This window comes from Babylonia areolata, chromosome 10 (assembly GCF_041734735.1).
Source record: "Babylonia areolata isolate BAREFJ2019XMU chromosome 10, ASM4173473v1, whole genome shotgun sequence".
Classification (NCBI taxonomy): Eukaryota; Metazoa; Mollusca; class Gastropoda; order Neogastropoda; family Buccinidae; genus Babylonia; species Babylonia areolata.
In genome coordinates, this window is record NC_134885.1 from 26,322,881 (window position 1) to 26,347,690 (window position 24,810).

A 24,810-nucleotide genomic window follows, 5' to 3' on the forward strand; every position below is an offset into this window, starting at 1 on the left:
GAAAGGCGAAATGTGAAGATGCAATAGCCTGCCGGTAAAACTTACTTGAGCTGTCTGATAGGTTTTTATTATCACTGTCTAGTTGTTTGTTTTTTTCTATCCCAAACCTTTTCTCACAACTTGATCCAACCCCCGCTATAGCAGTAAAATAATCAGCTTGATGATTGTGGCTGTCAAATGGATGAAGATCATCATCTTGTTTTTCCTTCATTTTCTGCCCTGTGATCTGCATCGTTTCAGTGACATTACTCCCACGCCGCTCATTCCGAGTCCCCCATACACAGCCACACCTAGGTTCATGTGTCGCAGTCCCAGCATTAGCAGTCCACAGGAAACAATAGTGGATAGGTCGCCAGGAGGCCACACACCAGAAGAGACCATGCAATGTTGCCAAGTCACTTTGGTGGTGCTCATTAGTGCCTGTTCTGGTTTAACGGACTCAGGGCACCACATACTAAGTGCGCAACTGGCTCCAATAATTGCTTATTTGCAGAGCCAGAATGAGTGAACATCTTCCCCAGCATGAAGACCGCCACCACATCCTTCCAATGAGCGTCTCCCTACGAATCTGCCAAAGCTGAAGATCTTGACAGGACTAACCTTAAGTACGAGATAGGAGGGGGGTTGAAACTGAGGTCACCATGACAGCAGGGCATGAAATGCCACAGAACTTGGGACATTTTTTTCATAATTATATTAATGATAAATTTGGATGACAATTCTGCTATGGAGGTCCATTTTTCATTTGGGACCATGTGACAAGGATGTACTCTATCCTTCCTTTCATAATGATAGCCCGGCGTTAACCAGGCCTGATATAAGGCACTTGCAGCATTCGTCAGGAAATCTGAGCATCACTCAAGTGCATGGTACTTAACTGTGTGGTGCCAGTCTTCCCATTTAAATCCATTGCACACTTACTCTGGGTAAGAACCAGCTGCAAGCCGAAAAACCCCACTCTACACTATGATCACTATTATTGTTAGTAGTAGTGGTAGTAGCAGCAGTAGTAGTATCTTTGTTGTTATATTATCATTATGTCGCAGAGAAGAAGGGGGAACATCAAGTAGAAAACGGGACAGAGCGACAGATAAAGAATAAATACAAACAACGGAAGAAAGAAAGAAATAAAAGGAAGGGAGGGAGGAAGGGAGAAAAATGAAAAACAAAGAAAGAAAGCAAGGAAAGAGGGAATGAAAGAAACAGAGAAAAAGTAAGGAAGAGATGAAAGAAAGACAGACTGCAAACAAAAAAAAAAAAAAGAAAAAAAAGGGGGGGGGGAGGAAGAGACTACAGAGAGACAATAAAACACATTCAATTGAAAAACCAGGAAGGTAGTACAAGGAGATAACCAAACACATTCAACTGGAAAACTTTATTTTGTAGCAAAACACAAAATGGACACAAACGTTCTCTGAACAACCCATAACTCTGAAAAAAACAAAACAAACTGCATTGTCGTGACCAAAGATTGAAGATTTAATCATGTCAACTTTTTCTGTAAGAAGATATTCCATGATGTCAGAGATTTGAAAATCAAATGTTATTATTGATTTCAGTTCACTTGATGGTTGTCATCTGAGGCCTGTTATCTCTTCAAGCCAGTGAAAGTGTGTCACCTGGTCCTGCATTTTCCACATTGTTTTGTGAATAGTAGTAATCCATAATAAAATGAATCTGTAACGTATCTATATACAATGAATCTTGTTTCATAAATAGTAATAACTGATAATGAAATGAATAATGTATTCATATCTATGATGAATCTTGTGCGGTGACTAATAATAGTGATTTCGCTCCTGATTTTCATACGCATGCACAACACTGAACCAAAGGGGTGAAAGAGGGATCTTTATTCGTTCTAATCTTTCCATTTCAAAACTTGCCAGCTGTTCAACCTTTGCCGTACCTTGTGGGTGAAAAATTACCCACACTTTCATTTAAATCTTCATCACTCAGTCAGTTTCGCAACTATTTAGTTGAAATTTGATGGCTTTGTCCGTTAATGATATTTTAATATCCCCACCAAAAAATGGTGTTGTTTTGTTTGTAAACAAAGGAGTAAATAAACAATGAAATCATTGCTTAACACACGGCCCAGCAGCCAGTGTATTGTAATCTTCATGTCTGTCTGGCTGTCTGTCTCCTTAAGTCTGGCTGGTTGGCTGGCCGAGTCTCTCTGCCTTTGTTTCTCACAGTGGCCTAATGATTATGTGCCCGACTATGAAGTGAGCGTCCGCAGGTTCGGGTCCCATATTCTTATCAAGATTCCCCCCCGCCCCCACTCCCCCCACTAGATCTAGGGTGGAGATCTGGGTGCTAGTCATTCAGATGAGATGATAAACTGAGTCCTGTGTGCAACATGCACTTAGCTCACATAAAAAACAACAACACAACTTCCACTGCAAGAAAATGGTTGTCCCTAGCATAATTCTGTAGAAAAAAAAATCCACTTTAATAGTAAAAGGAAGACATTTGTAGACAGAAAAAAAAATTATGGGTGGTGCTGCACTGTGGCAATGCTCTATGGTCTATCACTGGTAAGAGCAGCCCAAAAATCACACAGAGAAAAGGTAATACAACACACACACACACACACACAAGCATCCAAATGATCAACATTTTTAAGTACAACAATCCACACCCTGTAGGATTGATACACCAACGCCTGTTTTATCTGACGCAGACCAACGCGGTCCAATCCTTCACCCCACCCCACACCCCCTCTCTTCCCTCCCCATCTGACACTGTTGGTCAGGAAATGTGAACAAACCTCAGTAAATCCCATCCGTGAAGTGGATGACCCTTGTCTTCCCAGTTGAGCCCACAGCACACTTACTCTTGGTAGGAGCCGATCACTGGGAGAAAAAAACAACAACAAACAAACAGAAAAACTGATGGGGTTCAACCCTGCATCCCTCCAGTAATCAGTCTGCAATACTAACCACTTCACCACAACAGATAGTTGTCAACCAACACAAAAATTTTGAGTTAACAAATATTTTCACACAACTTTTCACACATAATTCATTACCCTATCACAGGCATTCATGATTATATTTCAAGAAAGTAAACCATGCACTTGAAGTATTTTTGTCCCCTACTGCCCTCCACTCACTCCCCGTTTTTTTTTTTTTTTTTTTTTTTTTTTTTTTTTTTGGAGGGAGGTGGAGGGGGGAGAGGGAGGTGAGAAGGGAAGTAGATGTAGGTGGGAGAGGTTCACCTAATGATACGCATGGCATGTTTGATTGCATAAAAGTGCTTCTGCTGTTGCATGCCCATATTTATTTCTCTAATAAATTTGCGCATGGTAGTGGACTGACCAACATATCACAGTGTGCATGTGTGTGTGATTGGTACATTTCAATCAGTCCCATTTCCGCTTGGTTTCATACCACAAAGCTCAACTGTGATGAAGTCAAGACCAATGCTGCAGAATGAAATTAATTCAATGACCCACACACCTCTAGCACACAGCATCAGTATTCAACAAGTGTGTAGAATAGGCATACTCTGTTTTTGAACACTTGCATGTTTATGTCTATACCACGATACAGCTCTATAATGGAAACGTACAAGTTTTGCATACCCATACAAAAATACCATTGTACTATATATATATATATATATATATATATATATATATATATATATATGAGGATATTTACCTGCGCACCAGGTCTGATGGAAAGCTATTCAAACTCTCCAGACTAAGAGTGAAATCCAAAGTTCACATGAAACGCCTGTGTGATTGCTTCTTTGCTGACGACACAGCAGTTACCACCCAATCAAGAGAAGACCTTCAGCAGCTCATGCACTACTTCAGTGAGTCTTACTGTGGCATTGGAATCACCATCAGTCTCAAGACAACACAGGTCATGGGACAGGACATGAACTGTCCACCCAACATCAGAACCTCCGATCATGAACTGGAAGTTGTCCATGACTGTGTTCCTGTGGTCTTCGTGGGCAGCAACTCCCACGTTCACTCAAATGTAAACGTGTGGGCTTTCACGTGTATGACCGTTTTTACCCCACCATGAAGGCAGCCATACTCCATTTTCGGGGGTGAGCATGCTGGGTATGTTCGTTTCCATAACCCACCAAACGATGACATGGATTACAGGATCTTTAATGTGTGGATTTGATCTTCTCCTTGTGTATACACATGAAGGGGGTTCAGGTACAAGCAGGTCTGCATATTTGTTGACCTGGGAGATTGGAAAAATCTCCACTCTTTACCCACCAGGTGCCATTAGCGAGATTCGAACCCCAGACCCTCAGATTGAAAGTCCAGTCCAGCGCTTTAACCACTCGGCTATTGTGTCCATCATTCCTGAGGCCAATGATCTCAGACTCCCACTCTCTCAACTCCAAGCTTTACAAGCGTATTGGCAAGGCTGCTACCACCATGTCCACACAGTCACTGGCAAGGAGAGTATGAAACAACAGTAAGCTGACAGAACACACCAAGGTCCTGGTCTATGATGCTTGCAGCATGGGCACCCTCTTGTACAGCAGTGAAACGTGGACAATGAGGAGAGAAAGTTCAACGCCTTCCACAAGTGCTGCCTTCAACGCACCCTAGACATCTCTGAGCAGGACAAAGTCTCCATCAACACTGTCCTCAAGAGGGCTGGGATCCCTAACATGTACACCCTCCTGAAGCAAAGACACATGCGCTGGCTCTGCATTGCTAACAGTGTTGATAATCTCAACATATGTACTGCATTATATCAAGCTGTTCATTGTTGAAAAAAAAAATTCAAATCCAATCCTCAAATTTATCATGGTCATGATTAATTACAAAAAGTAAGTGGACAATTATTACATTTACACTTAATATAGTGTCTGAATTTTGTTGTTTCTTGATCAAATATGTATCTTACTGGAACTCTTGAAAAGCTCCCCATGAAACCAGACGGCACGGGCAGAACACTACATGTTGAGAAGTCAAGCCAGGCCTCAAGCCTCACATGGCCAGGAATACTGCCACCACCACCACCTGCTGACTGACCCTGAAACACACCTTGGGAACTTTTCAGAAACTAGCCCAAAAAAGTAGTGGTTCCTCGTTGCTGCCCAACATGCTAGAGGGCATAATGGGGAGTCAGTTTTAAGTAAGTAACTACCTGCTAACTCTTCCTCTGCTTCTTGAATGGCTGATCAAAGTCCAAGTCCCAGTCCAGGTCATCATCGTCATCGTCATTGTTGATTCCCAAGAACGATAATGCGGTGGTTGATGAGGCAGGCGAGGGCACACTGGGGACCTTTCTCTGAGACTGGAGCTTGACCAGCCAGGCGGGGGTGGTCTTCCTTGCAGAGGACGTCACACTACCACCGTCTGTCCGCCCACTTGTCTTCAGGTGGTCACGTATTGCGTCACACTGACTAGACGGTGCAGGGGAGCCGCTCGATGCCTGGGAATGACTCGGGGTCCCTCCGATGGAAGGCAGGTGTTGCCGCTTGGACTCCTCTGGCTGACCTTGGTGAACGACCTTGGGAGGGTTGCTGGCTGAAGACTGGGTCAAGGTCAGGCTGTCTTGGCTGTGTAGGAGGATGCTGGGACTATGACACCTGTCTGTATCTGTGCTGGGACTGGCCAGCTGCTTGCCGTCTCTCTTCTCTGCACTTTTCTCAACTGACCTGTGACAAGATTGCTTCTCCCCCACTGTCCTATTGCTGGCATAGTTGTTTCGGTCTGTCAGTTTCTCCTCATCACTGTCACCAGACAGCTGAAAGCATTTCCTTTTCCTTGGCCCTGCTTTGGTGAAGAAACCGTCCTCCAGGTCGTCATCACTTCCATCAGGCAGCGTGAAGACATTGCTGTACATGTTGGCCGCTTGTGATCTGTTCTGTGCCAGTGATGACTTCCTTGTCTCCGCTTTCTCTGCGCTGTGCCCACTGATGTCAAACCCAGAAGCTCTCTGATCCTCTCTCTCTAAGGTGATACGTTGTGCTGAGGACACATCCTGTCGGCCGCCTTTATTCACAGGATTCTGTTTGCTCAAACCACCACATGCATCAGAGTGTATAATGTTCTTGGTTGGGGAAGGTGATGCATGGTTCAAGTTGTCCACTTCTGAACTGTTTTGTTTCCCTGTTTCGGCTGATGACGCTTCTGGTGAAGAACCAAATGAAAACCGTTTCAGCTTTGATAAGGTGTTAACAGACACTCTGGACTTTGAGGCACCATCACTGCTGAGGGCTGACTCATTAAGACTCTGGTTGGAGTCACTGAGTGTTCTTGCTGAGGTCTCAAAGAGCTGCTCAGTGCTCAAGGTCCTGGCCCTTTGGTGAGCAGATTGTTTTCTGTTTGCATGGGTTGGAATATGTCTGCTGTCTGTTACACTATCAGTGTCTGCTGACTGCTTTCTTTTCTTCTGTTTAGACCCTGTTTTGTTGTTACCGGTTTGCCCTCTCTCATCCGTGCAGACAGATTCTTCATAATCATCTGAAATGATGTGACTTGTGAGATTTCTGATCGGTGCCTGAAAAATAGCTCTTCTTTCTTCCTCCTTTCTCTTGACATTGTTCAACATCTTTCTTTCCCTTCTTACCATCACCTTTCTCTTTCTTTCTTTTACATTTCTCCACAGTATATTCTTCCTCTGTTCTCTTCTCATCTTCAACATCTTGTCCACTGTCGTTTGCAGTCACACTGACAGATGTGTCAGCATTCCCTTTGCCAGCACCATGGGTCAGCCGCTCAGCACAGCTGGTCCGTACATAGCTGCTGAGCTTGTCCTTGAGTTTAGACGCCAGGCGTTTGCTGGCTTCTATGGGCACCTTGTCCTTGTTCTTCACACAGATCAGCCTGGAGGAGTTGTCCCCGTTGATACCGTCCAGAAAGTCAGAGGACGAGGAATCACACACATTGGACACCTCCAGGTGAGGAGTGTGAAGAGCTTCCTTCCTGTGGATCCTGTTCTGAATGGTCTGGCTGATGCAGGAGGCAGGGACAGAGAGGACTGCTGTGGCAGGGACCTGGACTCTGGAGTCTGTCACTTCTAACTGGGACACACTGGACGATGCACTCTGGTCACCACTCTCATCCCCAGCATTCACCTTGTGAGCAGAGTTGGCTGCTGGACGTTTGTTCCCTTCAGGCACACCAGCCTTGTTGGTCTGACTGCTATGTGGCAGTGTCTCGCTAACACCCTCCTCCCTGGGCTCCTCCTTGACATAAGGATCAACACCTTCAACAGTGCTGTCCTCAAAGATGTCCGACACTGCTGATGTTTCCAGGTCATCCACAATAAAAGACACACCGTCACCGCCTGATGTATGGTGGCCACCCTGTCCCCTGCCAAACACGTCTGGCTCCTGCCTCCTGACAGGATCCAGGACAGTTGTACAGTGGGATCCGTCACGGTGCTTGTCCTTGTTCATGCTGCCGCCAGCCTCATCTGCACTGCCTGTGGCTGGAAGATGCGAGGACGTGTCTGTCTGAGGCCAGCCTAACCGAATCTGACTGGCTCTGATCACTCCATCACCATCCACAGCAGGCCTGCCTGCTGCACTGGAGTCCTCGCTTTGCTGGGACTGTGACGGAACGGTGATCACGCTGGGTGCCTCTGCATCCTCCTTCTGCACAGGGGCAGACGACTGAGACTGGCTGGGAGACGTGGAGAAGGGATGTGCCCCTGGTGATGACAGTGTGTGGGTGTCCTGCCTGTGGCGGTGTGCCTGGGCCTGCAGGCTGTCCACTTCCTCCTGCAGGAGGTCAGGGAGGTCCAGGCGAGTCAGCACCATCTCCACTGAAACAACACACAGCAGTCAGCACCATCCCCACTGGAACAACACACAGAAGTCAGCACCATCTCCCTTGAAACAACACACAGAAGTCAGCACCATCTCCCTTGAAACAACACACAGAAGTCAGCACCATCTCTCTTGAAACAACACACAGAAGTCAGCACCATCTCCACTGAAACAACACACAGCAGTCAGCACCATCTCCACTGAAACAACACACAGAAGTCAGCACCATCTCCACTGAAACAACACACAGCAGTCAGCACCATCTCCCTTGAAACAACACACAGCAGTCAGCACCATCTCCACTGAAACAACACACAGAAGTCAGCACCATCTCCACTGAAACAACACACAGAAGTCAGCACCATCTCCACTGAAACAACACACTGAAGTCAGCACCATCTCCACTGAAACAATACACAGGAGTCAGCACCATCTCCACTGAAACAATACACAGGAGTCAGCACCATCTCCCTTGAAACAACACACAGAAGTCAACACCATCTCCCTTGAAACAACACACAGAAGTCAACACCATCTCCCTTGAAACAACACACAGCAGTCAGCACCATCTCCACTGAAACAACACACAGAAGTCAGCACCATCTCCCTTGAAACAACACACAGCAGTCAGCACCATCTCCACTGAAACAACACACAGAAGTCAGCACCATCTCCACTGAAACAACACACAGAAGTCAGCACCATCTCCACTGAAACAACACACTGAAGTCAGCACCATCTCCACTGAAACAATACACAGGAGTCAGCACCATCTCCACTGAAACAATACACAGGAGTCAGCACCATCTCCCTTGAAACAACACACAGAAGTCAACACCATCTCCCTTGAAACAACACACAGAAGTCAACACCATCTCCCTTGAAACAACACACAGAAGTCAACACCATCTCCCTTGAAACAACACACAGCAGTCAGCACCATCTCCACTGAAACAACACACAGAAGTCAGCACCATCTCCCTTGAAACAACACACAGCAGTCAGCACCATCTCCACTGAAACAACACACAGCAGTCAGCACCATCTCCACTGAAACAACACACACCAGTCAGCACCATCTCCACTGAAACAACACACACGTCAGCACCATCTCCCTTGAAACAACACAAAGAAGTCAGCACCATCTCCACTGAAACAACACACAGAAGTCGGCACCATCTCCACTGAAACAACACACAGAAGTCAGCACCATCTCCACTGAAACAACACACAGCAACTGTGACCATTGTCAGCACCATCTCCACTAAAATAAGGCACTGCAATCAGCACCATCTCCACTGAAACAACACACAGCAGTCGTGACCATTGTCAGCACCATCTCCCTTGAAACAACACACAGCGGTCAGCACCATCTCCACTGAAACAACGCACAAAAGTCAACACCAGCTCCACTAAAACAACACTCAGAAGTCAGCACCATTTCCCTTGAAACAACACACTGAAGTCAGCACCATCTCCACTGAAACAACACACAGAAGTCGGCACCATCTCCACTGAAACAACACACAGAAGTCAGCACCATCTCCCTTGAAACAACACACTGAAGTCAGCACCATCTCCACTGAAACAACACACAGAAGTCGGCACCATCTCCACTGAAACAACACACAGAAGTCAGCACCATCTCCACTGAAACAACACACAGAAGTCGGCACCATCTCCACTGAAACAACACACAGCAGCTGTGACCATTGTCAGCACCATCTCCACTGAAATAACACTGCAGTCAGCACCATCTCCACTGAAACAACACACAGCAACCTTGACCACTGGTCATGTGAGACCTGCGCCTATCAACGTCAACATCACCTTATCACCAATCAGTGAATGAACAATGTATAAAACCACCGAGTCACTTTGGAATTACCCTGAAATGAACCATGCCCCAATGTGACTGATGCATGTATGGCCTATTAGATTATCAGTGAGAGAGAGAGAGAGAGAGAGATAAAGATATATATGTACATCTATAAATATATATATTTTGTTGTCAGGCTATCTACACAGGCACAGCAGGGGCACATCCCTCATATCACCAGTCAGTGAATAAACAATGTATAAAAACCAGTCACTCATACAACCGGTCAATCAACAAAGCGACTGCTCACAGCAAAGAACCCAACAAAGTCACCTGTTCCTCACAGTAAACAATCCCCAAACCAGTCAGATCACAGCCATTCAACTAAATGATAACCATGCACCAGCTTGTACAAGCCACCGCCTCTTAACCCATCCATCAGTGACCTAACAGGTTCGTGCCCTCAGACACAGGCTAGTCATCCCATCCTTCCCTGACTAACCTGTGTCTGGCCATCCCAAACTGTTAACGACACGCGCCCTTACCTCTTTGTTTTAAAAGAAATTATCGATTTATCCCTCCAGCTGGATGTGGTGGCGGTCTCCACTCTGGGAGGGACACTCACTCAGTCTGGCTCAGCGACTAAGCCATTATTGTCGTTAGTAGGGGGCTTAGTAGGTGGTGTCCTAAGTACGTTGAATCTGAACAGGCACACTGAACACCACCGAAGTGACTCAGCAGCAGTGCAGGGTCTCCTCTGGTGTGTGGCCTCCTGGCGACCAAACATTGATGGTTCCCTGTAGACTGCCGATGCTGGAACTGTAACGGACGAACCCGGTTGTGGACGTGTATGGGGAAATCTAAATGAGTGGTGTGGGAGTAACGCCACTGAAATGGCGCAGATGATGGGGCAGCCAAAAAAAAAAAAAAAAAAAAAATTATCCCTTCAGCCTGTAAGTGAACAGCTCATGACCAGCTGTGGAACCAGCCAACAACATCCAGCACTTTAACCCCCTGACTGCTGAACCTTGGTGAGATGATATCAGCATGGCAAGAATTTGAAAGGCAGATACTACTAAGTTTCTTCCGTCCATATCAATGATGTAATTGATTTTGCTGAACAAAATGAACGCAATCCCAAGAGGAAGAAGTCCAAAGTCAGAACAGCAATTGACGACCCTGACCTGAAAGCTATGTCTTTCATAAGTGAGATGACACTGCCTTTACTGATGAGTGTGTTGGTCAGCATCAGTCAAGGGCTTCTTCTTCGTTTGTGGGCTGCAAACTCCCACGTTCACTCATATGTACACAAGTGGGCTTTTATGTATATAAACGTTTATACGCCACCATGTAGGCAGCCATACTCCTTCTTCCTCTTCGTTCATGGGCTGCAACTCCCACGTTCACTCGTATGTACATGAGTGGGCTTTTACGTGTATGACCGTTTTTACCCCACCATGTAGGCAGCCATACTCCGTTTTCAGGGACAGCCATACTCTGTTTACGGTGGTAGTCAAGGGGTTAACCAGGCCACAAGCGGCCCCTCACCTTGCAGCCTGTACTCCTCCTCAGCGTTTTCAGGGAAGGCGGTGTGCAGAGCGTTCACCCCTCCCAGCAGAGCTGCTCCCTATCCACACACATCGTCACATCAATACTCAGGACAACTGATGTATGGCAGTCACCTGTGTCCAACTATGACATGAGGATGTATGATAGTCATTTGTGTCTATGACATGAGAATATATGATAGTCACCTGTGTTCAACTGACATGGGGATGTATGATAGTCACCTCTGTTCAACTATGACATGAGAATATATGATAGTCACCTGTGTCCAACTATGACATGTGAATGTATGATAGTCACCTGTGTCCAACTATGACATGAGAATGTATGATAGCCACTTGTGTCCAACTATGATGAAGATGCATGATAGCCACTTGTGTCCAACTATGACATGAAGATGTATGATAGCCACTTGTGTCCAACTATGACATAAGGATGTGTGATAGTCACCTGTGTTCAACTATGACATGAGGATGTATGATAGTCACCTGTGTTCAACTATGACATGAAGATGTATGATAGTCACTTGTGTCCAACTACCCAGGTAGGCAGCCTGTTGTGCAAATGAATCTGGTTTTGAAAGCGCTTAGAGCTTGGTCTCTGACCAAGGATAGGCACTGTGTAAGTATACATATAAATCAATCAGTCAATCAACATGCATCCCTGACACTTTGAAAATAGAAAGAATGCATTGCATATTTACCAAGAGCATCCCTGGGATGTCCTTAAGATAACTGAATAAATGAACACATAAAAAAAGTGAAAATCTTGTATCGGGGCTGCACTCTAAACTAGGATTGCCTGCTATGAAGAAGAGTTGTTCCCTTCCCTCCCCGAGATGAGGGGCAGCTGATCACAGATGCATGTGTCCACTTCTTGGCCCCCAAAACCTAGAAACTTATGACTAAAAGGTATGCCTGTCTTTCTATGAGTGTAGCAATGCAGATTTGATTAGAATGTGCAGCATGAGAGTGCCCTTCTGAATATTATCTGGGAGCCCCTAGAGTTATGTTTAAAAAAAAAAAAAGAAGAAGAAAGAGTCCCTATGACACCCTAAAAGTCCTGAACACCCCTTGCTTCTCTTTCTCCACGTTTGTCACAAGGACTGAAAGTGAGATGATGAAAGAAATGAACTGTGTAAAGTCAACATCAACAAAAATCCCACATTTTCTCTCTCAGTAAACACAATGCGTAGAACCGGAAGTGAGTAAGCATGCGTGCACAGTGTCCGTGGTGCGTTTCTGCTGTGTGTGCTTGTGCATGTGTGTGTGGGCATGCAACTCTGTGTGTGTGTGTGTGTGTGTGTGTGGGTGTGTGCAATATGCAAGTATCTAAACCTGCATGCACAGAAAACAAAGGCAGAAAATGGGCCAATGGAAAACAAGATGAAATGAAGGAAGTGGGCAAATGAAAAAAAAAGAAGACACAAAGGAAGTGGGCCAATGAAATACAATACAGCATAAGGGAACTAAGCCAATAAAATACAAGATGACATGAAGAAAAAAGTGGGCCAACAAAAAGGAAGCAGGCCAATGGAAAACAAAAAACATGAGAACATGAGCCAATGGAACACAATAAAATGTACAGGAAGTGGGAAAATGAAAAACAAGAAAATATAAAGGAAGTGGGCCAATGAAAAACAAGACGACAAGAAGGAAAGATAATGACCAATGCAGGATCACACACACGTTACGAATCAGCGCCCATGACTTACAAATTGAACGGGGAAGATATAAAAATGCACCGAAAGAGCAAAGACTGTGTGATACCTGTAACAGTTTAGAAGATGAGATTCACCTTTTAGACAACTGTGTAAAATACAATACTTACAGACACAGATTCCTAATCGATATATGTCATCCAAATGCAAAACCTAGTGAATTGATCCTTCCAACAGTATTACAGCCAAGGCTGGCGAAATTTGTTCACGAATGTTTCTCTTCTTGATATGCTCATGTTTATGTTTCAGTGTGTCTTATAAACTTTAAGGTTTTATGACAATAAAAAGTATTCTATTCTATTCTATTCACACACACACACCTGCATGGAGGACTCCATGATGGTGACAGCCATGATAGCATCCTGCACCAACACCTCATCCCGGAACATCAGTCTGGCGTGCGCTGCAACAACCAGCAAAATGCCTATGTCACTCACCTAAATGCTCAGACAAGATGTCCCCAGACAAACAAACAGGAAGCCCCTATGATAGCATGCACGCAGGATGTCCAGACAGCAAGCCACAAAATGAAACCACACATCCCCACAATCAGACAGGAAGCTACCCAAGACAGAACAATTGCAGAATGTCCACAGACACACAGACAACAAAATAGCAAGCCCACTCACAACAGCACACATGCAAGACATCCACTAACAACTAAACAGCAAGCCACCAACAACACCACACATGCAAGATGTCCACAAACAACCAAACAGCAAACTGCCCACAACAGCACACATGCAAGAAGTCCAGGAACAACCAAACAGCAAGCCCCCATGACAGCACACTTGGCAAGATGTCCACAAACAGACAAGCTACCCATGACAGAACACAAACTACAAGCCCCCATGACAGAACCCGTGCAAGACGTCCACAAACAACCAAACAGCAAACCCCCGTGACAAAACACTGGCAAGATGCCCACAACCAAACAGCAAGCCACCCACAACAGCACACATGCAAGACATCACAAACAACCAAATAACAAACTACCCATGACAGCATGCATACAAAATGTCCACAGACAGCCAAACAGCAAGCCCCGTGACAGTACACTTGCAAGAAGTCCACAAACTGACAACCAAACAGGAAGTCCCCCAAAACAGTACACATTCAAGACATCCACAAACCAAACAGCAAGCCCCCATGACAGTACATGCAAGACATCCACAAACAGAAGGCCAAACAGCAAGTCACCCACAACAGTACACATGCAAGACATCCGCAAACAACCACACAAGCTAACCATGACAGAACACATGCAAGACGTCCACAAACAACCACACAAGCTAACCATGACAGAACACATGCAAGACGTCCACAAACAACCACACAAGCTAACCATGACAGAACACATGCAAGATGTCCACTAACAACCACACAAGCTAACCATGACAGAACACATGCAAGACGTCCACAAACAACCACACAAGCTAACCATGACAGATCACATGCAAGACATCCACAAACAACCACACAAGCTAACCATGACAGAACACATGCAAGACGTCCACAAACAACCACACAAGCTAACCATGACAGAACACATGCAAGACGTCCACAAACAACCACACAAGCTAAACGTAACAGAACACATGCAAGACGTCCACAAACAACTTCACAAGCCAACTATGACAGAACACATGCAAGACAACCACAAATAACCACACAAGCTAACCATGACAGAACACACTCAAGAAGTCCACAAACAACCACACAAGCCAACTATGACAGAACGCACACAAGAAGTCCACAAACAACCACACAACACATGCAAGACGTCCACAAACAACCAAACAGCAAGCCCCCATGACAGCACACACAAGACGTCCACAAACAACCAAACTGCAAGCCATCTACAACGGCACGCATGCAAGACTTCCACGAACAACTAAACAGCAAGCCCCCCACAGCAAACGGACCTTGGGCCAAGCGGATCATGCTCTGCAGCAACCTCATGGTGGTTCTGGCGGCGTTGCGGTCATCGGCACCCCTCTGTGCGCGGTAGTAGGCCTGCAGTACCTGCCCTGCCCTCTCTGTCATGCGCGGCATCAGCGTTTTCACCAGCGCTATGTACGCCTGCATCCGCTCCAGGGACCACAGGGAGCTCAGGTCTACCTCCCCTGTCCACAGTCAGTTTGCTGTTAAAAATCATGTGCCTGTATCACGGAAATCAATTGGACTAACGATCTTGTAGATCAAGGCCTTGGATGAACTTTCTTTTCTTTTTTTTTGCTGCCCCATCATCTGCACCATTTCAGTGGCATTACTCCTACACTGCCCATTCGGAGTCCCCCATTCACGGCCACACCCATGTCTGACAATGGATCAACAAATGGGCAGCAATCCAAACAGCAAGCTATCTCAGGTAGCTCCGAGGCTTGAATAATATTCATAAACATATGGACACGTGTCACGTTACAGCCTAAGCATTTCTCTGGTGTCAAAATTAATCTGATTAAAACTCTTTTCACATTCCTACACAATCATGCACAAACCGAAGGGAAAGGGACCTAATTTCCACAGTATTTATGGATGTGTCTACATGCACCTTGGGTGGAAAACAATATATTTTCTGCATTTTTTACCACAGCCTGCGAAGGCTGTAAACTCCCGAGGACTGAATGGGTAAAGTATCCCTACAATAGAATAAACGCATGCAATTTACTTCTTCTTCTTTGTTCTTGGGCTGCAACTCCCATGTTCACTTGTATGTACATGAGTGGGGTTTTACGTATATGACCGTGTTTACCCCGCCATGTAGGCAGCCATACTCCGTTTTCTAGGGTATGGTATTTACAAGAACAGGACCAATCAAAGGTAGACACCAACTGGACTTTGTTTCAAACATTCCGAAATTTGTTGAAGTAAAGAATAATTCTTCTTCTTCTTTCATGGGTTGCAACTCCCACATTCACTCATATGTACATGAATGGGCTTTCATGTGTATGACTGTTTTTACCCACCATGTAGGCAGCAATACTCCGTTTTCGGGGGTGGGTGCATGCTGGGTATGTTCTTGTTTCCATAACCCACCGAACGCTGACACAGATTACAGGATCTTTAAAGTGTGTATTTGATCTTCTGCTTGCGTATGCACATGAGTAATCACTGAGTTTGCACAAATCCATGTGTGCTACACCACATCTGCTTGGCAGATGCCTGACAGAAGCATAACCCACTGCACTGGTCAGGCCTTGAGTACATGCGTGTATGTATATATATATATTTGTGTACCTATCAGAGGGGATTACTTCTTCAGAATTTTGCCAGAGGACACTTTTGTCGCCATGTGTTCTTTTTCAGTGCATCAAGCCCATGCTGCTAATGGAACCTCGGTTTATCGACTAATCTGAACTGCTAGATGCTCAATTTGATTTCCAGTCAAACTTGGGAGAAAGGGTGAGAGCAGAAATCAAACCCAGACCTTCACGAACACTGTATTGGCTGATAAGCATCTTAACCTCTTCTTCTTCTTCGTTCGAGGGCTGCAACTCCCACGTTCACTCGTATGCACACGAGTTGGCTTTTATGTGTATGACCGTTTTCACCCTGCCATGTAGGCAGCCATACTCCGTTTTCGGGGGTGTGCATGCTGGGTATGTTCTTGTTTCCATAACCCACCGAACGCTGACATGGATTACAGGATCTTTAACGTGCGTATTTGATCTTCTGCTTGCATATACACACGAAGGGGGTTCAGGCACTAGCAGGTCTGCACATATGTTGACCTGGGAGATCGTAAAAATCTCCACCCTTCACCCACCAGGCACCGTCACCGTGATTCGAACCCGGGACCCTCAGATTGACAGTCCAACGCTTTAACCACTCGGCTATTGCGCCCGTCGCATCTTAACCATTCTGCCACCTTCCTCCACAATTTGTCAAAGTTAATGAATAAATAATTCGCAACATATTCTAAGGCTAAAACTGGTGTTTGGCAGAAACTGGTACAACCAGGTTAGACAGACAGACAGACAGCGGGGGAGGAGGAGGGGTGGTGGGGTGGGGAGGGCGTGGCTGCTCACCCAGGGGGTCCTTGTTCTCCAGGATGTAGGAGGAGACAACTGTGTCCCAGTCCTGGTTCTGGGAGTCCAGCAGCACCAGCACCAGGTCAAAGCGACTCAGCAGGGGGCTAGCCAGGGCCACGTTCACACACAGCGACTGCAGCACAGACGACACATTGCTCCACAGCCTTGCAATGTCAAGGAATCGCATCATGTTCACACAACGCACACACGTCCTTACAATGTCAGAGAATCACAACATGTTCACACACTATGACTGCAGCACACAGACATTGTGTCATCCCTCCACATCCTTACAATGTCAGAGAATCATGTTCACACACAGCACCTGCAGTACAAATACATCACATTATCCCTCCACATCCTTCCAATGTCAGAGAATCACATCATGTTCACACACAGCGCCTGCAGCACAAATACATCACATTATCTATCCACATCCTTCCAATGTCAGAGAATCGCAACATGTTCACACACAGCGCCTGCAGTACAAATACATCACATTATCCCTCCACATCCTTCCAATGTCAGAGAATCGCAACATGTTCACACACAGCGCCTGCAGTACAAATACATCACATTATCCCTCCACATCCTTCCAATGTCAGAGAATCACATCATGTTCACACACAGCGCCTGCAGCACAAATACATCACATTATCTATCCACATCCTTCCAATGTCAAAGAATCGCATCATGTTCACATACAGCACCTGCAGTACAAATACATCACATTATCTATCCACATCCTTCCAATGTCAGAGAATCGCAACATGTTCACACACAGCGCCTGCAGTACAAATACATCACATTATCCCTCCACATCCTTCCAATGTCAGAGAATTGCAACATGTTCACACACAGCGCCTGCAGTACAAATACATCACATTATCCCTCCACATCCTTCCAATGTCAAAGAATCACAACATGTTCACACACAGCGCCTGCAGTACAAATACATCACATTATCCCTCCACATCCTTCCAATGTCAGAGAATCGCATCATGTTCACACACAGCGCCTGCAGTACAAATACATCACATTATCCCTCCACATTCTTCCAATGTCAGAGAATCACAACATGTTCACACACAGCGCCTGCAGCACAAATGCATCACATTATCTCTCCACATCCTTCCAATGTCAGAGAATCACATCATGTTCACACACAGCGCCTGCAGCACAAATACATCACATTATCTCTCCACATCCTTCCAATGTCAGAGAATCACATGTTCACACACAGCGCCTGCAGCACACATATATCACATCATTCCACAGTCTTGGAATGTAAGGATAGATAGTGTTCTACATGTTGTGTTGTGTTCTGTATGTTGTGCTGTGCTGTGCTGTGCTGTGCTGTGTTGTGTTGTGTCGTGTTGTGTTCTGTATGTTGTGCTGTGCTGTGTTGTGTTCTAAAGTGTTGTGTTGTGTTACTTTTTTTTTTTTTTTTTTTTGTCACAGCAGATTTCTCTGTGTGAACTTGAGGGGGTGCTCTCTGTGCAGTCTGTAAGTTGTATTGTGTTATAATTGTATTCTATCACTTTTTTTATGCACACAAGACATGGACCCTCACGGCAGATTTGGGAAAGAATTCAAGCCATGGAAATAGAAGTGTTATCGCAAGATGCTAAACATCAGATACACTGATCACATCACCAATGAACAAGTGCACCAAACCAAAAAAACAGCACGCTGGACCTTTGGCTTATGAAGATCTGCTGACATTAGTTAAGAAAAGAAAGCTACACTCCTTGGCCATGTAACAAGATCCAATGGCCTCGCTAAAACATCCTCTTAGGAACTGTTGAGGGAGGGAAATGGAATCAAATCAAATCAAATCATGGTGCTTAGAACCTCGCCGACCGCTAAGGCCATCTCAAGGCTATCGCCACGTAAGTACCTACTTCAAGTCAAGGGTAAAAAAAAAAAAAAATAAAAATTAGTCACCGCTTCATGCTTTCCACTCAAAGTTTAAAAACCTTCCATAGTTTAAACATTCAAATCTGACTAAAAATGTTCACTTCTTTCAAGAAATCCATCAGTGTGCACAGATGGACATCATGAAACAAAATCTTCAGAGAATCCGCTGTGTAATGTCTGTGTCAAACATCATGCAGATCCCAACAGTCAAGGAGCACATGTTTCACGGTGAGAGGCTCATCACAGGGAATACATTGAGGGGCCTCCTCCCCCTTCAACAAGTAAGAATGAGTAAAAAAAAAAAAAATAAATTTAAAAAAAAAAAAAAAAAGTGTGCCCCGTGCGCATTCTGCACAGCACAGACTCATCATTTTGATTCTTCACAACCGATGGAAGGCTCTGTTTTAGGTCTGGATGAGAAGACAGAAAAAACACAATGGACTAACAACAGAGACAAACACACAAACACACACATGCATGCGTGTATGTTTCGGTTTCAGTTTCTCAAGGGAGCATCGCTGCACTCAGACAAATCCATATACGTTACACCACATCTGCTGGGCAGATGCCTGACAGAAGCATGACCTAACGCACTTTTCAGGCCTTGAGTGCATGCTTAAATATTTGTGTAACTATCAGAGAGGATTTCTTTTTACATAATACTGCCAGAGGACAACACTCTCGTTGCCATGGATTTTTTTTTTCAATGCGCCAAGTGCATGCTGCACACGAGACCTCGGTTTATCATCTCATCTGAAAGACTAGATGCTCAGTTTGATTTTCCAGTCAAACTTGGGGAGAAAGGGCGAGAGCAGGATTCGAACCCACACCCTCATGGACTCTCTGTACTGGCAGCTGAGCGTCGTAAGCATTCTGCCTGCTTCCTCCTTCCACACACCCAAATGCACACACATGCACACACACAAATACACACACGCTCGCTCACACACATACTGAGACAAACACACACACACACACACACACACAAATACACACATGCTTGCTCACACACATACTGAGACAAACACACACACACACACACACACAAATACACACACGCTTGCTCACACATACTGAAATACACACACACACACACACACACACACACACATACAAATACACACACGTTTGCTCACACACATACTGAAATACACACACACACACACAAATACACACACGCTTGCTCACACACACACTGAAATACACACACATACACACACACACACACATACAAATACACACACGCTTGCTCACACACATACTGAAATACACACACACACACACACACAAATACACACACGCTTGCTCACACACACACTGAAACACACACACACACACACACACACACACACACACAGAGAAAGAGGAGTGGAGACTGACCTCATTGGGGTCATAGTGGCCCTTGGGGTTGGTGGCTGCCAGGATGGAGGTTCGTGTGCTCAGCTTACACACCAGTCCTGCCTGAACAACCCCCATTCAACATTTTTTGTATTTGTATTTGTATTTCTTTTTATCACAGCAGATTTCTCTGTGTGAAATTCGGGCTGCTCTCCCCAGGGAGAGCGCGTCGCTACACTACGGCGCCACCCTTTTTTTTTGTATTTTTTCCTGCATGCAGTTTTATTTGTTTTTCCTATTGATGTGGATTTTTCTACAGAATTTTGCCAGGAACAACCCTTTTATTGCCGTGGGTTCTTTTACGTGCGCTAAGTGCATGCTGCACACGGGACCTCGGTTTATCATCTCATCCGAATGACTAGCGTCCAGACCACCACTCAAGGTCTAGTTGAGGGGGAGAAAATATCGGCGGCTGAACCGTGATTCAAACCAGCTTGCTCAGATTCTCTCGCTTCGTAGGCAGACGCGTTACCTCTAGGCCATCACTCCACACTCCTAACATGTCTGCTATGAACAACAACAATAATAATAATAATATCATTATTGTTGTTATTGTTATTGTTGTTATCTTTTTTCTTCTTTTTTTTTTTTTTGCTGCCTCGTCATCTGCACCATTTCAGTGGTATTATTCCCATGCCGTTCATTTAGATTCCCCCATACACGCCCACACCCGGGTTCATCCGTCACAGTTCCAGCGTCGGCAGTCCGCAGGGAAGCATCAATGTTAGGTCGCCAGGAGGCCACACACCAGAGGAGACCCTGCACTGCTGCTGAGTCACTTCGGTGGTGTTCAGTGGTGCCTGTTCTGATTTAACGTACTTAGGACACCACCTACTAAGCCCCCTACTAACAACAATAATGGCTTAGTTGCGGAGCCAGACTGAGTGAGCGTCCCTCCCAGAGTGAAGACTGCCACCACGTCCCTCAAACAACAGCCCACCATGAATCTGCCGACACTGAAGACATTGACAGGACTCACCCCAAGCACAGAAGAGGAGGGGTATCAAAACTGAGGTCACCATGAGAGCAGGGCATGAAAGACCACAATTGTTATCATTATTATTGTTGTTGTTGCTGTTGTTGTTGTGGTTGTAGTGTAATTGTTGTTGTTATCATTATCATTATTATCATCAATAACAATAAGAAGAAGAACAACAACAACAACAAAAATAACAACAGTAATAATAACAACAACAATAATAACAATAGTATAAACAACAATAATAAGAAGAATGATAAGAACAATAATACTGATATATTTTATATAGTGCAATAATACTTGCTAAAGCTAACTCTACATGTTTTATAAATCCAGTGTTTGAAATGAACTCAGTAAACACATAAGATGAAGTAAAAAGATATAAAAGTCATCAAAGCACATTCATCAATATTATCAAAGTACAATTTACAAAACCTACACAAAGTTACATACTCTCAATAAATAACGATAATAATGAAGTGCTCTTTTATAGCGCTGCTCCCTCACAGTCACAGAGAGGCTCGTGGTGCTTCACAAATTACGTAGAACAAGAAAGAATCAACAATAATCAAGAAAAGTTAAAAAAAAAAAAAAACCAGTCACACAAATAACTCCATAAATAACATGTTACGAATGAGAAGCAACAATAATCAAGAAAAAGAATCAACCATGAAGAAACAATCACCGTCCTTGCATCACGAACAGCACACACACAGATACACAAACACACGCACACACACACAATCAAACACACAGAGAGTACTTCCCCACCCACACATACACAACCAACACTGGAAAAAACAGTTGTACATCCCTCACATAACAGCAAATTAGACTAAACTGTTACTCAGATGCAAGACCAATAAAGATGCTTTCAGCTGGGGAAAGGGCCTTGGGAAGGTGCCTTTTACAACTGTTACACTCCTGATCACATACACAAACCTTCATAAACAGTTGAAATCTATAATGAATGAAGGAGCACATCTATAATTTGCATACAAGGGAATTATAACTTGGTGAAATAACATACAGGATATAAGAGGTGAAAGGGGTAATAACAGGCGATCATTCTAGTTTACTGTTGGAACCACACCACCACCACCCATCCCCCCAACCCTTATGCATCCATTCTCACCAATTGTCCATAACACTCACTCACACTGCAATTAAACTTTTCACTGTTGACACATCTTGCTATGCTCCATGCTGACAAAATTTCCAGAAAAAAAAGGGAGAAAATAGTTTTCATGCTTGTAATCTTCCTTCAGTCATAAAAACCTCCTTAAATATTGAAGATTTTTTTCTAGATTTTTTTTTAAATATGAAAAACATGCTGCATTTCCATTTCTCTCAGAAATAATTATCCACTGTCTTTATATTACATAAACACACACATACATGTGCACATGCATACACACACACACATGTATATTAGAGTGGATCTTACTTCAAATTTTGCCAGGGAGAACTCTTTTCTTGCCTAGGATTCTTTTAAGCACACACTAAGTGCATGCAACACACGGTTTATCGTCTTATCTGAATGACAAGCATGTGGACAACCACTCCAGGTCCAGTGGAGGGGGAAGAATATTCTGGAAAGTTTTGAATACAATCCCATTAGTTCAGGTTCTCTTGCTTCCTAGGTGGACGCTTTACATTATGATAATAATACTACTAATAATAATAACAATGGATATTTCTATAGCACATTATCCAGAAATCTGCTCTTGGTGCTTTACAAAACACTTTTCTTTACATAACACATGACATCAATGTTATATACACACACCAAAATGTGACTAACAAACTAAACACACACACATTATGCCCATACTTTGGCCACGCTGATGGTCTGCTGCTCCATGGCCTCATGGATGCTGGCCTTGTCATGCTCACGGATGCTGTTGAATTCATCGATGCAGCAGATGCCCCCATCAGCAAGCACCAGTGCCCCCGCTTCCAGCTGCCATTCCCCCGAGTCCTGGTGAGCATAAGGTATTTATATCACTTTGTGTGTGTGTGTGTGTGTGTGTGTGTGTGTGTGTGTGTGTGTGTGTGTGTCTGTCTGTCTGTCTGTCTGTGTCTGTGTGTCTGTGTGTCTGTGTGTGTGTGTGTGTGTGTGTGCGTGTGTGTGTGCGTGTGGTGTGTGTGTGTGTGTGTGTATGTGTGTGTGTGTGTGTTTGCGTGCGTGTGTGCGTGTGCGTGTGCGTGTGTGTGTGCGTGTGTGTGTGTGTGTGCATGTGCCATTTGCACTGTTGTCAGTGTCTTTTATTTAGTAATCTTTTTATCACCATTTCCTTTTTTATGTTCATGCTTTACACAAACCAAACATACGCACTTAAGGCCTGATCAGCAAGTTGGGTTTATGCAAAGATCGGGCATCTGTCCATATTTTTTGGGTTTTAAGCAAATGTGGTGTAGTGTATATAGACCACACTTTGACACCTTGAATCTGAAAACTGGTGAATATACATGCATGTCTAGGTCAGGAAACACACTGTCACTTAGTGATTACTATCATCATCATCATTGTTGCTTTAACTTTTGTCTTTATCTTTTGATGCTTATAGCCCAGATGACCACCCATGGCCATGACAGTTAAAAAAAAACTGTCAGTATTGGTTCTGCAGAGCAAAAAAAAAAAAAAAAAAAGTCCTCTAGTTTCTGAACATTTGCACACTATATAGACCTTATTTCTGGAAATCCCTACCACAATATATCAAATGCTGCTACATTACAAAATCTTTCAAATCTAATCTTAAAACATATCTGTTCAAGCAATATTTTCAAAAATAGATTTTTCTCCCTCTCCAGTGTGTCTTAGTGCATGTGTGTGTACATGTCAATGTGTGAGTAATGGTGTACTGTTTTTAAGACAGTATATGTTAGCAATTGTATATTTCAACATTTTTTCATTATATTCCTGTATCTTATTTTCCATTTTGTAGCTTATCTTATACATGTGCTGTTAATGTGTTTAGAGTTTGCAGGGTATATATGATAGTCAGTCGTGTCCAACTATGACCATCACTGCTGTTCCGACTATTTAGGCTAGAATTTGATTATAGTAGAGAGTGTCTTGCCCAAGTTACATCCCCACTCTCTCGGCCAAGAGGGTTTTAGGACAGTCGGCGTTGGGATGATTCCCAAAAGCCAACCAGCCCACAAGGCTGCAGCACTGAGAGCCAGTGCAATTATGCCTCCTAGTTTGAGAATCATAGTCTTTCACAAAAGACCAAGCTGTAAATGATTTCCCATTGACTGGAGAAACTATTGATAATACAGCTCTCACTTATGCACATTAATACTTTCATGAGGAAAAGTCAGTCATGCATAACAAGGTCAGAGGAAGACACGGAGAAGCCTGGCACTGTCCAAGAACTGACCTTCACAGCGGTGACAGTGAGACCAGCACTGGTACTGCCGATGCCTGTGGTCAGCACAGCCCGTGGTGTCACCTTGGAGGCATACTTCAAGAACTGGGACTTCCCCGTGCCTATAAATAAACACAGACTGTGATCAGTCAAGGTGGCATATTTCAAGAACTGGGACTTCACGGTGCCTATAATTAAATACAGATTGTGATCATTCAAGGTGGCGTATTTCAAGA

At 44.4% G+C, this 24,810-nt stretch overlaps 1 protein-coding gene across 1 annotated transcript in view; it reads right to left on the minus strand.

Moving 5' to 3' along the window:
* Positions 1–6,392: 6,392 nt before the first annotated feature.
* LOC143286913 (uncharacterized) overlaps positions 6,393–24,810 on the minus strand; it is a 36,204-nt gene continuing 17,786 nt past the window's right edge. The window contains exons 11-18 of the mRNA XM_076594863.1: positions 24,587–24,696; positions 23,035–23,181; positions 20,204–20,284; positions 16,901–17,036; positions 14,795–14,995; positions 13,190–13,272; positions 11,132–11,210; positions 6,393–7,760 (exon numbers count right to left, since the gene is read on the minus strand). Of these exons, the coding sequence (XP_076450978.1) occupies positions 6,451–7,760; positions 11,132–11,210; positions 13,190–13,272; positions 14,795–14,995; positions 16,901–17,036; positions 20,204–20,284; positions 23,035–23,181; positions 24,587–24,696 (2,147 nt within the window). The 3' untranslated portion in view covers positions 6,393–6,450. The remainder of the gene's footprint in view (positions 7,761–11,131; positions 11,211–13,189; positions 13,273–14,794; positions 14,996–16,900; positions 17,037–20,203; positions 20,285–23,034; positions 23,182–24,586; positions 24,697–24,810) is intronic.